Genomic DNA, 18249 nt, shown 5'->3' with positions numbered 1-18249 from the left:
TTGGCGGGGAGTGAGCGTGCAGACTTAACCATGAGGTCCTAGGGCACCTTGCACCCCGTGGGCATCAGGGAGTACTTGAGAAACTGAAGAATTCTCCGTTAGGGAAATAAGAGAGAAGTAGATACTTTAAATGCAGCATCCTGGTTGCTGTGAAAAGCTCTCCTGGTCTTTTGCCTCCTTGAATCCGTGAGAGCAAGATGGGTACGAGCAGCTCTAGAGGAGCCCTTCGAGAAAGTTCGCCAAGTTCTTGCTCTTGCCGCGTCTGCCCAAGCTGACAGAATTGTCTGTATGTCATTGGTTTGATCCAGAAATATGGCCTCCATATGTGATGGGACACAAGCGTGTGAGGAATATAGGCTTCGTGTGGTTGGACTGCATGAACCTGCTTGAATGGATCGTCCAAGACATCTGTCTACCTGACAGCAGAAACGATGCTGGCTCTCTGAGCATAAAAGTGGTTAAAGGCTCAGATTCTGTCTGTTTTCGTGTGAATGGAACAGTCAACTGGTTATAGAAACCTCCTTTTTAAAATTTACTATTATCTCCTCAGCGGATTCACCTTCGAAACAGATATCTTATGTCCCTCAGTTATATAAAAGTATTTATGCTGAAAAACCAAACGTTACCCCTGCCCCATCTCTTTAAAGGAGGTTCAAGAGAATCTTTAGGGGGCGCCTGGGTGGCTCAGTCGGTTAAGTATCCGACTTCAGCTCAGGTCGTGATCTCATGGTTTGTGAGTTCGAGCCCCACGTCGGGCTCTGTGCTAACAGTTCAGAGCCTGGAGCCTGCTTCGGATTCTGTGTCTCCCTCGCTCTCTGCCCCTTGCCCACTCGTGCTGTCTCTATCTCTCATAAACAAATAAAATTAAAAAAAATTTTTTTAAAGAGAATCTTTAGTAAATATAAATGCCCGTTAGAGAATAAAACCTTAAACTCATCTTAGCCAAAGGTGGGCAGCTATCATCTGAGGAAAAGATAAAACAGAAATCCTGGAGGACCTGGGTGGCTCAGTCAGTTAAGTGTCTGACTTCGGCTCAGGTCAGGGTCTCACAGTTCACGAGTTCTAGCCCCACATCGGGCCCTGCACTGAAAGCTCAGAACCTGGAGCCTGCTTTGGATTCTCTGTCTCCCTCTCTGTCTCTCTACCCCTCTCCCGCTTGTGCCCTCTCTCTCAAAAATAAATAAACATTAAAAACAAAGAGAAAACAAAAATCCTCCTTCTAGTAGAGGAAAGTAGGGGAAGGGAACTGACGTTTTGGTGGGGGGGGGGGGGAGACTCCCATGTGCCATCACACTGCTGGGTGCCTTACCTCCAGTGTCTTGGTTAATTCCCATTTTGCAGATGAGAACACTGAGGTTCAGAGAGGCTAATTCTCCCAAGCTCAGGCTCCCAAAGGTCCTGTGGTAAGTGCCTGAGTTGCACGCAGAAGCCTTCCCTCAGGGAGAGCCCAAGGCTTCCATGACTGCCTCTTGCACGGGCACACAAAGAAGATTTGCACCCCTGCTGCCTTCCAGCACCTCCCCGCCACCAACTACCACGAGTGTCCCAGACACCCAGTGGAGACTTCCGTTGACCCTTGAACAACACCGGTTTGAATCGTGTGGATCCACTTCTATGTGGATTTCTGACAGTACAGTAGTGTGCAAGTGTTTTCTCTGTGATTTTCTTAGTACTTTCTTTTTCCCCAGCTGACTTTATTGCAAGAATATAGCGTATAATACGCATAACATGTAGACTATGTGTTAAATGATTGTGTTGTCGGTAAAGATTTCCGTCAACGGTAGGCGGCAAGTGGTTAAGTTTTGGGGGAGGCAAAAGTTATACGTGGATTTTGGACTGCGAGGGGCACCGATGTCCCTAACCCTGCTTTGTTCCAGATCAGCTGTATCTGCCACTAACTCTGTGACTTAACATTTCAATTCTCTGGGTTGTGGTTTCCTCCTAAGTTAGGTTTTGATGATCTCTTAAGGTCTTTCTTTTTTTTTTTTTTTTTTAAGACTTATAATTTTTTCTTAATGTTTAGTTTTGAGAGAGAGAGACACACACACACACAAAGTGTGAGCAGGGGAGGGACAGAGAGAGAGAGAGAGAGAGAGAGAGAGAGAGAGAGACACAGAATCTGAAACAGGCTCCAGGCTCCGAGCCGTCAGCACAGAGCCCGACACGGGGCTCGAACCCACGGACCGCGAGATCATGACCTGAGCCGAAGTCGGCTGCCCAACCGACTGAGCCACCCAGGCGCCCCTCCTACGGTCTTTCTCGATGAAGATGAAACCTTTGATGCCCGGGAGCCCACGGCTGGCTTTTCCCACTCACCCACCAGGCAGTGGACAGACCCATGCTTGGCCGTCCCCTTACACACTGCCAAGCCTGAGAATTATAAATAGAGCCCAGGCACCTGTGTGTTCAGGCCATCGGCCACAGGGGAGGGGGGGGCGGGGAGCACAGAAGGAGCAATTTGGGAAATTTGCAGGGGTCCCAGCGAACCCCTGAAGTCTGAGATTCCCTGCCTTGGTGGAGTCATTTGTATCCGCTGGCTGGCCGCCTCCCTGCCCTGCTGTATTTAATTCTGGATATGGTATAAATAGAACTTGGCACCCTCCGCTTTGTTCCTTTCCTTTGGGGACAGCAACCAAATCTGAGCCTCTGAGTCCCTCTAGTGGCTCCAATCGGCAACTTGCCTGGTTGTTTCTTGGCCTGTATTTAACGTATAGCGCCTACTGTATGCACCAGATCGGTGCTGGGTTCTCTAGCTTTGCCAGGGCTGTGGGATGCTGGTTTCATTTGATCACTGTTGTGTCCAGGGGAAAGTGAGCAGGGGGAGAAGGCGGAACTCCTTCTTGGGCTAATCTCCCTGCTGCTCTACAGGAAGTGTGCTTTCCCGGGACAGGGGGAGGATGGGTTTTGTACGGGCTATTTCTGCCTTTAAGTGATTTGTAGGACCTCAGGGCGACTCCTTTATCCCTGGGCCTCAGTTCGCTCAGGGTGAAAGGAGTACACAGGTTACACTCGAGTCAGTCCAACAACTATTTAGTGAGCACCTGCGACGTGAGAGACCCTGAGCCGAGTGCATTGAGAACGTAGCGATGGATGGTACCTAACCTCGAGGAGCCTAGAGGCTAATGGGAGAACCGGGTGTCCGGGAAGCCGCATACGACACAGGGCGGACGCGGCACAGAATGGCCGTCAGGGCGTGAGCTTTGCCGCGAGACAGATCTGGGGTCGAGCCCCCGATCTGGCACCTTTAGCGGCGTGACCTTGAGCAAAGTGCTGACCTCCTCTTCCTGTTTCATCCCTAGAGGCGGATAACAACGCTTCTCTTCATGGGGTTGAGCGCTCAGCGTTCAGCCAAGGCACACAAAGGGCTCACAAAACCGCGGCCACCCTCAATGCGGTTTAAGTTCTAAACGGAAAGAACAGAAACCTTACTGGGAGCGTCAGTAAGACTCCGGAAGGGGCTTATCCCGTTGGTTCTGAAGGCCCCTTCTTAGGCCCAACGGGTTTCTGTGGTCTCCTTTCTTTGCCTCCGAGCTTGGGAATCCACCTGCTGCTTCTCCAGGGTGGATGCCTCTGGGGGTCCCGCCCTGCCACCTCAGACCAGTCTGCCTCCCCGGAGAGGGAACTACAGTCTCTCCTGCCCCCTTCTTCCTTCTTTCAGGCTCTTTTCCTTCCCACAGAGTTACTGCTAATCTATCTTGGGAAATGAACACAGAATAGAAAAGGTAGCTTACATGCTTCCGTTAAGTCATGATCCTTGATGCTTAGTGCTTAAAACTCTCTGAACTGGCAGAGTGAGTTCTCCCCCGGAAAGGGGACTTCGTAGAAACCCTGACGCTGGGGGCTATTGCAACTCGGAGGTTGTATGATTCTGTTACATTGTGAATGAGGCACGGGGACATTGTAAGTGACTAGAAAGAGAAAGAGACCATTTTCACGCTGAGCTTCTTGGTCACTGTGTAAGGGGACAAAGGAGGACCTTACAGCCCACCTTAACGCCAGACACATCACACCTAGAGTCCAGGGGAAGTTCTTTAATTCTGTGGATTTAATGGCCAACAATGTCTGAGATTAATAGGAAGGAGAGAAGGTGAGCTTTGGAACCCAGAGTTGCTGATGGAATACCGTTCCTGGAACAAGATGGAAATTAGGGGCGCCTGGGTGGCTCGGTCGGTTAGGCGTCCAACCTTGGCTCAGGTCATAATCTCACAGCTCATGAGTTCAAGCCCCGCATCGGACTCTGGGCTGACAGCTCAGAGCCTGGAGCCTGCTTTGGATTCTGTGTCTCCCTCTCTCTCTGCCCCTTCCCCGCTCACGTTCTGTCTCTCTTAAAAATAAATAAACACTTAAAAAATATTTTTAAAAAGATGAAAATTAGAGGTAAAGAAAGTCAAAAATGGAACCGAAATCCCGGTGGCCAAAGGAATACTGGATGGGTGGAGGGACGGGATCCAAATGTGGGAACTTGGAATTTCACTTTGGATAGGAAGGGTTGCCTCTATATTTTGAAGCCATGTGGTGTGAAACTATAAAGAATGGAAGATAGAAGTTGGGGTTAAGAGAATGAGTGTCCCTAAAGGAAGTAGTAACTGCCTATAAGAGCCCACTTATTCTCTGAGGCATCCTGCACTCCCGGTAGGTCTGTGGGGGGATCACCTGTCTCTAAGATGGCTCAAGGAGGGAAAGTGGTACCTAGAGCCTGTTCTGGGGAGGATGCCAACCCCTGCCTTTCTCCTTCGGTCTCTGTTCTTAAGGAAGCCTCTGCTAGTAAGGGAGAGAAGGTCCAGATCACACAGTTGTTGACCTGAGTCATTTCATCACTCATAAAAAACCAATAAGGTAGGTAAGAGTGTAATCTGGGGGGCCATGGAAGATACAATGAATTCAGTTAATGGAGGAACCACCGTCCGATTCCAGGATTTCCGGTGCTTCTGGTCTAGGATTCTTCGGACACCTTGATTTGCCCCTTGCCTGCAGGAACATCCAATAATTATTATTTGTAATACTTGCTTCCTATACGTTGCTACCCAGTTTCTGCATTACTCACTAGAGGCTCTTCTTTTCCAGTGTCCTACTATGTTGGAACCTTGGGGACTCACACTGAGATCAAGAGAGTGGCAGAGGAAAGGGTCACCTTGCCCTGTCACCATCAACTGGGGCTTCCGGAAAAAGACACGCTGGATATCGAATGGCTGCTCACCGACAACAAAGGGAACCAAAAAGTGGTGAGTGTACAACTGGCCAGACCCCTCGCCTCCCCCGGCTCCCCTCCCCACCCTCCTACAGTCGCCTTCCCTCAGTCCTCCAGTTTTCTGTTTCTTCCATCTGGCTTATAGTTGAAAGACTCCAGATACAAACATTATAAATAAGAAAAGGTATTTGGGTCTTAAGAGAGTCTGTGCTCTTTGGGCAAGCAAACACTCCTAGGAAGCCACCTATCATTTGCCCGAGGAGGGAATCTGCAGTATTAGTGTCTTTCCTAAGAAGGGAGCTAAGATACGGTAGCTTGACTCCCTAGCCAAGTGGCCAGAACCCCAAATCTGTACTAGGAAGCCTGCTCCTCCCCATCCTCTGAAACCATTACCACCTGCCTACATTTAAGTTTTGCACAAAGCCATGACTCGCAAGCTCAGAGATTGTATATAATACGACAAACCACATATGATGCAGGACGGGACTGAAAATGTTAACACTTCAATAATTGGCCAGCAGAAGAATTGATATGGGTTCTGGAGTTGGAAAAATGAAGGAACTCACCCTGGGTCTTCGGTGCTCAGGATGGGAGGTCCGTTGGTGTTTCTGTGCTTTTGGGGCAGTGTCAACAGAGCTTGTAGTGAGTGCTTTGCTCCCAATGATCCGCTGGGCTGGTCTCTACCGAGCGAGAACTAAGTTAGCTACTGTATTATCCTGTCTGACTTGGCTGCATTCAGCCTCTGTACCTTTCCTCCACCTGGCTTTTCTAGCGTAACTCTTCCTATTCCATTTATCCACTGACTTTTAAAAATTCTTTGGGTTGAGGGCCTCCTGGGCTGGCTCCATTGGTGAAGTGTGCAACTCTTGATCTCGGGGTTGTGACATTAAGCCCTGCATTGGGTGTAAAGATTGCTTAAAAAACAAAATCTAGAATAAATAAATAAATAAATAAAAATCTGTTGGTCGAAAGTTTTGTGATTTAAAAACATCACACAAAATACCAGGGAAGCTGACTTTTTAGACTTTTTGTCCTTTTCAGAAATTTACCTCTTGCCCTACTAAAAAGTGAAAGGTGTCCTTTCTTCTCCTCTGTCTATACCGCTGATTTCATACCATGGTTTGTGCTGGGGGAAGCTAAGGTTTTTATTATTTTTTATAAATTTTTTAATGTTTATTTTTGAGAGAGAGTGCACGTGCGCGCTCACACACACACACACACACACACACACACGTGAGAGCAGGGGAGGGGCAGAGAGGGAGACACAGAATCCGAAGCAGGCTCCAGGCTCTGAGCTGTCAGCACAGAGCCCGACCCTGGGCTCAAACACAGGAGCCATGAGATCATGACCTGAGCATAAGCAGCCAGACCCTTAACCTACTGAGCCACCCAGGCACTCTTAAAGAAATTTTTTTTTTTTTAGAGAGAGAGAGCGTGCAAGCAGGGGAGAAGGGCAGAGGGAGCACTCAGCAGAGTCCCACAACGGGGCTCGATTCCGTGACCCTGGGATCATAATCTGAGCTGAAATCAAGAGTTTGATGCTCAACTGACTGAGCCACCCAGGTGCCCCAAAGCTAAGATTTTCACTAAAAAAAAAAAAAAAAAAAAAAAAAAAAAAAAAAAAAAAATCCAAGGTAACTGTTGGATTTTAGCTCCTACATCACTTTGTCATTTTGTTCTCATAGTACATCGTCCTGAGTCTCTCTGTTCTCTGGAGAGCAAGGTCACCTTAACCTGAGCATATTGATTCCAACAGGGTCTTAGTCAATCATAGACATGATAGTCTCAGTTCTGCATGAAGCAAATAAGAGCCATGTCTGCTAATAAAAATTAAAAAGATAAAAAACTCCGCTCATCTAACTTTTTAGCCACTAGTTTTCATTTAAGAAAAAGAAAGGTTGCATGTTTATGTAGCCAAGTGAATATAAGGCTTAGAAGTTAATTGTTGATTCAAGCAGGGCTTTTAGAGACGTTTTAAGCAGGGACAGTTCCCTACTTGTCTTCAATTCATACTCCTGTCGCAGGATTTTTTCCCTCAGTATCCGGGATTCGTTGTCTCACCACTTGGAAGAATGAAGAGGGGGAGGCAGAATGAGCAGCAGGCAAAAGTTTATTAGAGTGGAAGATCAGAGAGTAAGAATAGTATGGAAGCTCTCTTTCCAGAGAGGGGGCATTTCAAAGTGTGAATGCCTGCGACGATAGACGAGGGTCCTTGTTTTATAGGGTTCTGGTTGCCACTCGTTCCCTCTCAGGTCACACCCTTACTGGCTCACTAAGCTCTAGGTGCTGGGTTGTCCATTCCCGATGGCCACCACTGCACTGTATGAGCGGTGGTCTATGGCCATATCATTCCTTGTGGGTCATATGTTTTATGACTACTTATTTTAGTTAGATCTTTTATCAAATTCCTGAGGGAATCCTGAGGGGGGTGGGTGGTGTCTCTGATGTTCTTTTTTTTTTTAATTTTTTTATTTTTTAATGTTTATTTATTTCTGGGAGAGAGACAGAGCGTGAGCAGGGGAAGAACAGAGAGAGAGGGAGACACAGAATTTGAAGCAGGTTCCAGGCTCTGAGCTGTCAGCACAGAGCCCGACGCGGGGCTTGAACTCACACACCGCGAGATCATGACCTGAACCAAAGTCGGGAGCTTAACCGACTAGGCCACCCAGGCGCCCTGGTGTCAGTTATAGTCTTAAGAGGAACTTTAGGCCCAGGGGAGTTTGCTGTGGTCAGACACTCACAGCGGTGTTCCAAAATATGTGCTTCCCCCCTCCCCCCCGCCCCCAGCCCCCCAGGGACCTCAGGTCCTATCCTTTCCCTCTCTGCCTACTGAATCCTGTCTTTTCCTATCATACTCCAAAGTAAGAATCAATCATTTATTCAGTCATTCAGATTACATGGATTTATTTAGCACCTACCGTATGCCATGGTAGACACTGGGTTACAATACTGAAGAAGATGTCCAAGTCCCTGCCTTCATGGGGCTTACAATGCAGCCATTCCGTGATTTAAAACAAACAAAAAAAAATTTTTTTAAGCAGAGAGCACTATTAGCTACTTGCCAGGTTCAAGTCTGTTTAGCACATATGATCTCATTTAACTTAATCCTCGTAACCAGGATTACTAGTCCTATTTTGCAAAAAAGAAAGGAACAACATACAACATGTGCACCTACACACACACAGTGAGAAAATGCAGAAGTTCACCCATCTTGCAGTTTGAAATGAGGCACTGTGATGTCCGTACCTGGGCTGTTAACTGCTAGCTATGTTCCCTTCATAAATAATTTGAAGTTATAATACGTGCTATGTGGGAAATCAGGAGAATGTGGGAAGAAAATTGTTCCAGACAGAACGAATTATGCCAGGGCCCTAATTAATGCTGGAACAAGCCTGGCACTGTTGAACGTTCTAAAAGTTCAAAAAGCAATTTAGGTGAAATTGAATAAACCCTGGATTCCCACTATACACATACTCTGTCATGAAGGAGGTGGTTGAAGAGATAAATGTGTAAAGAGACAATTTGACATAGATCATGATAGAAGCAGAGCGTTCTAGATGAACATAAAGGAGGAGCCACTGGCCACAATTAGTTGGAGGAGGGGGAAAGGCCAAGGGCAGCTCCCTATAAGAAGTCACAGCTGATGTGACTGTTGATAGAAGGCACTGCCCTGAGGATCTCCCAAGAGCACAGACGCAAAGGCTGCAATATTGTGGGAAATGGTAAAGTAAGCAGCTAGCACAGGAGGAGCTCAAAACGTAAGCACGCAGAGGTTGCAGGACCAGAACGTGAAAAAGGTCTTGTGTACCATGCTAGGGAGCTCAGATCCTTTTCTATGATGCCATGGAGTTTCTGGAAGGATGTTAGGAGTGAAAGGGACATATATGCATCTCAGATGATCACTCCGGCCCCGCGCAGCGCCGCACTGATTTAAAGCAGACTCGAATGGAAGCAAGGTCAGTTGAACAATTTCAAGCTATACAATAAGGGCTTAAACTATAGCCATGGGTAGTTGGAATATCACGATGGGCATAATAAAAACGTAGCGGGGAAATTTGGCACCATGTCCGGAATGAGAGTGAGGGTGGGAAAGAAAATCCGGGAGGGGCTGGAACGGAGTTGGTGCCTAAGGTAGGCTAGCCAATGACCTAGACCCCAAGTTTAGCTTTGCGTTTCAATCTGAGCCGAATTGGCTCCACCCCTTTTCTCTAGGATGCTCAGAGGTGCCGGAAACGCTTGGGGGTGTGTAGGCAGTTTGAGGATTATTTGAATTTCAGTCCAGGTGGGTAGTGTGGCCGCTAGAACTCTGGAGCTTTCCTCCTGGTTCTAGGGATGGGCACATAGTTCATTTCCAAAGTCGGAGTGACCACCTCCCCCCCCACACACACAATGGACACACAATGGAGACCTTTCCCCTCTATTTTTCAGACAAAGAAATTAGGACAGGGATGTTCTCATTCCCCTGCCAGACCTCTCTGGCACATCCTTTCTCCCTCTGCCCCTTTTCTTTGATACCGAACAGGAAAAACCCTTATCAAAACCACAGAGAGGGGCCTACGTCCATTTCCGTTCAAGGCAGTTGCACGATTGCTGCGCGGGGCCCTGGCGCAGCAGAGCCCCTGCTAGAAAGCTGAGCTGCTCCATCTGTTCCATCAGGTCCTAACAAACCGTCCTCCTCCTCTCAAAAATGCGCTGGGAACGGGTCCACCAGGAATGTCAGAAGACAAACAGCCCCACAGCAGCTGCAATTCATGTACTTCATTTGTGGTCTGTTTGCAAAAGGATTGAAATGTATGTGCACTGTTCTCCCGTCACACCTGGAACAAGGACTTAGCCTCAGCTCTGGGTTTCCTAGAATTAAAACCACAACAAAGCAGGGCCTCGGCGGGCGGGGCTGTGGGAGGAGCAGAGGTGTCTGCCCTGCAGAGGGCGCCCCTAGGGGCTTAGCCTTCAAGAGCTGCGGGTGGGCATGACCGACAGCCTCGCTGAGCGAGCTGGGAGGCCGCTGCTCTCTCCCCAGTAGCTCTCTTCCGGGCTCGGTCCAGGGTCTGCATGGCCCTCGGAAATTAGCGAGAACTTGCCCGCCAGAAAAACATGAAGAAACCCCAGGAAATTAGCAAGGGAAAAAGAAAATGATGTGGTTTTGGACTGGTGGGCGGTGGTCTGGTGCCGATGGCCAGGAAAGAACTCCTGAGAGGTCTTTGGGGCGAGAAGGTGGTTTTATTAAAACTGAGAGTTCCTGGAGGAATGTTTTACTCTGCCTGTCTCAAGTATTTGTCAGTGGGCTGCAGGTTCTAAAGAAACTTAATTTTATTTACCATTTTTTTTCTTGCCTTTGTTCCCCGCGGCACTTTGGAGGGGAGGGTGATGTTGGGGCTCCGGGAAACTGAGTCTATGGGTTTCTGGAGATTAGGCTATTGATAAGATTGCTTTTTTCTTGTAATTTACTAAGACTTTTGTAAAGTGATGGGAGACTCCTATCCTGGCTAACTGTGATCTCTATCAGTCAACCATTGGTTTTTCTCTTTCCTTTGTTCTTGGGCTGCCTGGAGTGCCTGAGGAATGTCACACAAGTCCCACCTGGGGCGGGGGAAGGGGGTTGCGGGGTGTCAGCTGGCCTTAGGCTCCCTCATCAAAAAGAGGATAGCTTGACTACCTCTCAGGGAAAGCCGAGGGACTCTGAGATAATGCAACAAAAGCAGAAGGCAGCTAATGAGACGCCTGTGCAGACCAGGGAAAAATGATGACTATTTGGAAACCTGCCCGCTGCTGCCAAACAAAATAAGCTCTATGATCAAAATTTGGTGGCGTGAACAGTCGTATGTTATCACATATCCTTATAAAACTATTTTAAACTAAAAAAAAAAATCAACAAAACAAAGAGACACAAGTATCTAAGATTAAATGTATGTCTGAAAAAATGGAGACAAACTGCAAGGCTGTAACTGATCCCCAACCTGTGTCATAAATGAGTGTAAAATGCTTATATTAGGTCATGGTTATTTAATTATAGTCAGATTATTATGGAGTTGTATAATGTCTGCTTTCCAAAGATGTTAACTACTTACCTTGGTTGTCTCCCCCCGCTTTTTTCTTTCCATTAATTAATGGGAAGGGGGGGGGGTGCGCTCCTGGCTGACTTAGTTGGTAGAGCATGTGACTCTTGATCTTGGAGTTGTGAGTTCAAGTCTCATGTTGGGTGTAGAGATTACTTACAAATAAAATCTTCTAAAATAATAATAATAATAATAATAATAATAATAATAATGGGGCAGGATTTGGGGGAAAGGATAGAAAAGTTCTCAGGAGTCAGCCCTACCTGAATGTACTAAGTGCTATGATGGAGATTTGCTCAAAGGGCTGAGGCTTGCTGGAGGAAGTCAGTGATTCTACACAGGGAGCCAGGAAAGGCTAGAATACACAGAAGCTGACCCTTGAGCTTGATCTTGAGGCCTGTAGGTGTCGTGTAGGCAAAAATAAAAGAGAAGCATTTCAAAAGAAGACTGCATGATCTGAGACAAAGACACATCTGAGGGTGTTGTTCCAGAATCAAGGGACATCGAATTTGGGGACTAGGCTCTTCAGAGAGGTGAGGACAGGGACCAAAGATGAGGTGGCTGTACTGGCCTTAGGTGCCACATTCAGAGGGCTAAGCTTTGGTCCATAGGGCACACAGGTGATGGAAAACGAATGGAGGCTTTCAGCTAGGGAAGCTTTAATATACAAATGTATGGAATGACTAATGTTGTTTGGGTACTGGGCTGGACAATTTTGGAAACCTTAGGGGCTTTCGTAAACCCAGAATCAGACTAATGAAAGTAATTGTGAGCGCTTATTCTCTCATTGCCACAAAAGCCCAATGAAGTAGCTTATTCCTGTTTTACAATTGAGGAACTAAAGGTTTGGAAAGGTTGATTAACTGACCCCCATCACATAGCTCTAAGTGGCGGGGCTCCCATTTGAATGTAAACCGGTGGAATTTCCAGCCAGCTCACTCTCAATCACTGTGCCCTGGTGCAGCCCTGGGGCTAAGGTTTTCAAAATCAAGGCCCTGTAGTGGATTCTAAGTGAGCAGACTTTTTTTTTTTTTTTACCACCGGCTGGAAAAGCTATTTCATGAAACTTACGCTTCGGTTGTATGTACCTGCTATGTGTAAAGGTTCACCAACTTCCCAAAGCCCACAAAACCCCAAAATTCATAAAAATTACCCAGCTCTTGGGGTGTCTGGCTGGCTCAGTTGGTTAAGCATCTGACTCTCAATTTCGGCTCATGATCTCACGAGTTGGAGACCTCTTCGGGCTCCACTCCACGCTGACAGCACCTGGGATTCTGTCTCTCCCTGCTCCTCCCCTGCTGGTGCTTGAGCTCCTGTACTCTCTCCCTCCCCCCCCCCCCCAAATAAATAAAAAGAAAAGAAAAAAAATTACCCAGCGCTTTACCGGTTTCTAGGTTTAGAATCTCTTCATTCTTCCTAGGAAGTACAAACTAACTTCCTCGTAGTGATTATGCACCTATGAGGTAATATGAAGAAGTCAGAAAGAAAGTGACATTAATTGAGCACCTGCTAGGCATTCCCATCTTACTCCAAACATCAGCCCCCAACTTTCAGTCTTAGGAGATAAGATCTCAGCCTTCCAGGTTTTTTCCTGTCACTAACTTATTTCCTCCTCTTGCTATTGTCTCAGCGATTTGGCATTTTTATGGTCACTCCTTCCACCCTTCCCCAAGAAACCTATCCTTTCTTTTTTTAAAAAAAATATGATTCTCTTTATTTATTAAAAAAAATCTTTTTATATTTACTTTTGAGAGAGATAAACATAGCGTGAGCAGGGGAGGGGCAGAGAGAGAGGAGACACAGAGTCTGAGGCAGGCTCCAGGCTCTGAGCTGTCAGCACAGAGCCTGATGTGGGGCTTGAACTCATAAACGGTGAGATCATGACCTGAGCCAAAGTCGGGCACTTAACCGGTTGAGCCACCCAAGTGCCCCAATGTTTATTTATTTTTGAGAGAGAGAGGAGAAAGAGAGAGAGAGAGAGACAGGGTGCAAGAGGGGGAGGGGCAGAGAGAGAGAGAGAGAGAGAGAGAGAGGGAGGGAGAAACAGAATACGAAGCAGTCTCCAGGCTCTCAGCACAGAGCCCAATGTGGGGCTCGAACTCCTGAACGGTGAGATTGTGACCTGAGCCAAAATCGGATGCTTAACCAACTGAGCCACCAAGATGCCCCAATGAGCTGCAAGTTGTAAGGAAATTTAATTTTATCTATATTTCTTTTGCCTTTCTTCTCCACATTACTGGCTGTAGCCTGGCACACAAGGTTGGTCACATTTTAAGGAATAAGGATAGGAAAGAAACCTCTGCCTGGCTCTAAGAACTCCTTCCTGGGATGCCCAGTCTCCATGGGAATGCAGTAATGAGTTAGTGAACACAGGAGGGCCCACAAAAACAGCCCCACTTGAGTAGGACCAGACTGCAGCCGCCCCATTTTAGATTGGGATATATGTACCCACTTCGTTGAAGGCCTTCTCTAAGTATTTATGAAACAAAAGAACGGCCTTAAGTCTAAGCAGTTTGTCTCAGAGACTCACTTCCTTAATCTCCTTAATCTTGTGAACGTTTCACTGCCAAGGTTTTCTCTTTAATGAGAGGAGTTAATACTTGTAAAGTATTTAGGACAGTGCCTAGCACAAAATAAATACCACATACGTGTTTGTTAAATAAAAACACAACCCCCTGGCCGAACGTATTGCGTCGTGTTGATGGATTTTTGTTTCTAGGCCTGATGCATATTTTCCTAACTCCGGGGCCGAGTGCTGAATTTGTCACAGTGTAGTCACTGAATGGTCAGTGAGCAAAGGAACGAGGTCCTTCCACAGATATCTGCTCTTAAAATTAGTACTATAAGCTTGTGGAGCTAAGAATTGTTTTTGTAGTTTTCTTTTAATACATGAAGAAAATTAGACCTTAATTCTTCTCCAGAAAACTTGGGCTTCAAACCTTCTTTTTATTTATTTATTTATTTATTTATTTATTTACTCATTCACTCATTCATTCATTTATTGTTAAGGTTTATTCAGAGAGAGAGAAACAGAGGGTGGCATGGGGAGGGGCAGAGAGAGAGGGAGACACAGAATCTGAAGCAGGCACCAGGCTCTGAGCGGTCAGCACAGAACCCGACACGGGGCTCGAACTCATGGACTGTGCAGGGCTTCATACCTTTTAGACTTTAAAAGGTGAAGCCCCTTGCCCAAGACAGATTTCAGAGCTAGGATCTAAACCCCAAATTCCTGAAGCTAAATCCCTTTCTCTCCCTCTGTCGCCTCCCCCGTAATTTACAGCTCTCTGTTGAAAAGAATGCAGAACTTCAAGGTGAAACTTTTGTCCGGAAGTAAACACTGCACATTTGATTGAAGTCATGCATTTCCTGTACTTTCCAGAATATTCCCCTGCGTGAAGATGAAGTTCAGGAGTGACCTCCCTGTGGTGTCTGTGGGAGGCTGTGGGCAGGTGTTCAGGCTGGGGTAGGGAGAGGTCTCCTGTTTGTATGATAATGAGTGTAATGAAGCCCTTCGAGGCTGCTCCCCCTGCCCCTACTCCCCTACTGCCTCCTGCCTCAGCGGGTGGTTTCAGGATTCAACTCACTGAGACTCTAGGAAAGAGAGGGTTGGAGGGAGAGGCGGTCTCATCCAGGGGTGAGGCTGGAAATGGTGAGCAAAGGCTGGACTTGAATAGTCAGCGAAAAAAGATCCGAGATGGCATTATCAATTTTACTCTGAGGTTGGTATTTTAAGTTTGTTTGTTTATTTATTTTTAAATGTTTATTTTTGAGAGAGAGAAAGTGTGAATGAGGGAGGGGCAGAGAAGAAGACAGAAGGAATCCCAAGTGGGCTCTGCGCTGTCAGCACAGAGCCCAACAATGGGGTTCCATCCCACAAACTTCAAGATCATGACCGGAGCCAAAATCAAGAGTCGGACGCTTAACCAACTGAGCCACCCAGGCGCACCCCCCCCCCCCGTGATATTTTAATGAGTTTTAACCTTTGTGTTTAGATATCCACCATTTGGATAGCCTCCTTATGCCTTCTTTTCTTAATCTGTAGATTCGTGCCCTCCAGGATCTTATCCAGTCTCACGGCCTTAAATACTATCCACAAGCTTAGAATTCCCAAATGTATATCTCCAGGACTACCCACCCCCCGAATATCTGACTCATTTTTATGCAATTGCTTACTTACTCTATTCCTCCTCTGGGAGTCTAACAAGTATCTGAAACCAAACTCCTGATTCCCCTCACTGTGCACACTCTGACCCCAAACCTCCTCTCCCTGGCTTTCTTCTCTTGGTTAGTAGCTGTTCTCTCTTTTCAGAGGCTCATGCCAAACACCTGAGCGTGGTCCTGGACGCCTCTCTTTTTCTCATACCACAAATATACATTTAAATAAGGTGGTCACGGGACGCCTGGGTGGCTCAGTCGGTTAAGCATCCGACTTCGGCTCAGGTTATGATCTCGCGGTTCGTGAGTTCGAGCCCCGCGTCGGGCTCTGTGCTGACAGCTCGGAGCCTGGAGCCTGCTTCGGATTCTGTGTGTGTGTCTCTCTCTGCCCCTCCCCCCCCCTCATGCTCTGTCTCTCTCTGTCTCAAAAAGAAAATAAACATTAAAAAAATGCTTAAAGAAGGGGGTTAGTTTATTGGGAGATCCAGTTGGTTTCATCTTCAAAGTACACTTTGAATCTGATCACTTCTTGTCTCTTCCACGGTTACCACCGTAGAGGCTGTGCATCTATTGCCTGGATATTTACTAGAATAGCCTCTTGACTGGTTTTCCTGTTTCCACTCCTGGCCTACTACAGCCTACTCTCAAAATAAATCAGATCATGATGCTATTCTGCTCAAGATCCTATAATAGCCCCCCACTTCCACAAAATGAAAGCCATCACCATCTTTACAATGGACCAGAGCCCCGCCCCCGCAGGATCTGGTCCCACTGCCTGACTTCGTCGTTTACAATTCCCCTGGCTTGCTCCAGTTACCTGACCTCTCTGCTGGCCCTCAAGTATGTCAAGGCACTCTTCTGCCTTAGGGTCTCTGCACTGGCTTTTTCCTCCACTTAGAACTCTCTTTCTCCTAGAAAGCTCCAAGGTTAGTTCCACATCTCAAGTATTGACTGTCCTGTCTCCTTCCAATAAGGTCTACTTTGACCACCTATTCAATTTGCAGGGTTGAACCGTGAAGCCACCTGCTGACAGAGGAGGCTGTCGGGGAGTAGGGGCAGGGCAGAGGGGGGAGCGGTCTTCAAGGAACCTAACCCTTCGAGGCTCCCCCCCCACCCCAACAGGAACACTTGCTTCCACCTCCCACATACAAGGTCCCTCCCAGACATCACCTTCGTGCTTAGACTCCATATTTTCCGGAGATGAATTAGGGTCTAGTTTTCCTCACGTATTAATTTCTGCAGAAGTAGAAATTAACTCGTGGAATGCCCGTAGCGATTTCCCTGTTTCCTACCCATCGCATAGCTGTGGTTCCTGTTTGTAGAAATGCAAATTAAGTTTGTCCGAAGGAGACTATGAATCTTAGTCCAATTCTCATTTGAACCTGTTGCAAAATCTTTCTGGTTCCATCATTTATTAGCAAGTGCAATAAAATCTTCGGCATGGGCCTATTTCTATGTATATGAGGGTCATAATTTTCCCCTTGTTTTTAATATTTATTTCGGGGAAAGAGAGAGACAGAGTGTGAGCAGGGGTGGTGGAGGGGCAGAGAGAGGGAGACACAGAGCTGGAAGCGGGCTCCAGGCCAACGCGGAGTTCGAACTCATGAACTGCAAGATCGTGACCTGAGCCAAAGGCCAGACGCTTAACCAACTGAGCCACCCAGGTGCCCTTTACCCTTTGCTTTTCTAAGTTGTCTTTTAAGACTGCAGGAGAGGGAAAAGAATATCTTTTCCCCTTTCTCTTCCTAGGATCTCCAGCTGGGGCACTAGAAATTGGACTGACAAAAGATTTTTCTTGGTTTGTTGTCTCTCTTTAAAAAGTGTAAAATGTTTTACTGAGATGCAATTGACACATACCCTTATATTTCAGATGTACAACCCTTATATTTCAAGGGACAGATTAACGGGAAACTGACAAACAAGTTTATAACTTCTGTGTACCATTTATGTAGCGTGCAGCGAATACCCACAGATGAGCAACCTCAAGGGGTGGCTAGAATTCGGCTGTCTGCCTAACTTAGTGGGGGAAAGGGAAGAGGAGAGAGGGCAGTTAGGGAAAAGCAAATGACTTCTGAGGAAAAGAAATGGGCCCTCAGAAGAACAGATGGGAGATCTGCTAGTCTGTGACCTTGTCTGTCCGGGTGGGGGGTGTGGTGCCAGATTTCTGGTCTCCTCGAAGAGATTAGAGTTGCTCTCAGGAGGGGATTTAGGACAAATTCTTTTGAGAGGCTCTCCTTTTAGGTCTGATAAGGAACTTCAGGAACTCAAACGCCTTCAGCATTCAAAATGAATTCTTAGGCACGTGCAAAGTGGCGTATCTTGGCACGTCCCGGTCCTCAACACGTTCATAAAACAATGTTCTCTGAATTGGTATCCTCTCTAGCACAGGGCCAAGCACAGAGTCTGTTTTCAGGGACTGTGTATTCACGAAAGGACTGCCGAGTTGCAAAACAGCCTAGCCGAAGACCATTCAGGGCAACAGACACATAAAACCCGAATGCCCTCAACGCTCTCCTGGACGACACCCAGCCTTACAGGAAGGGGATCCAGCAACCTATGAGACCAAAGTCTTTCACGATTTCTCCTCACATAAAAATGCTGCAAAACAAAACACAAAAAAAAACGCTGCGGGTGAGAGCAAAGAGAAGAGACCATTAATCTGAGTGTCATTAACAGGGAATGTGTCACGCGAAGTTAACGTTGATTTTGGATTTAAGAGAATGATTGGGAATTCTTTATGTGGAGAGATGGAGAAGAGGGAGTTTCCGTGTGGGAAAATGCAGCGGGCAAAGGCATGGAGTACAAAGAAAGCATAACCTGTGTTAACGGAAGGGAGATGATGTTACCGGA

The 18249-nt window shown here is 46.9% G+C and overlaps 1 protein-coding gene and 1 pseudogene across 1 annotated transcript in view; both read left to right on the top strand.

The window, feature by feature from the left end:
* Positions 1–18249, top strand: part of CLMP (CXADR like membrane protein) — a 97334-nt gene that overhangs the window by 71009 nt on the left and 8076 nt on the right. The window contains 1 exon segment of the mRNA XM_058687098.1: positions 5065–5222. Within this exon segment, the coding sequence (XP_058543081.1) occupies positions 5065–5222 (158 nt within the window).
* LOC131486973 (small EDRK-rich factor 1-like) lies at positions 10241–11266 on the top strand (annotated as a pseudogene).

The sequence above is a fragment of the Neofelis nebulosa genome, chromosome 10 (genome assembly GCF_028018385.1).
Source record: "Neofelis nebulosa isolate mNeoNeb1 chromosome 10, mNeoNeb1.pri, whole genome shotgun sequence".
In the NCBI taxonomy this organism is placed as follows: Eukaryota; Metazoa; Chordata; class Mammalia; order Carnivora; family Felidae; genus Neofelis; species Neofelis nebulosa.
The sequence above is the reverse complement of the archived record's forward strand: the minus strand, read 5'-3'. Positions and strand labels throughout refer to the sequence as shown.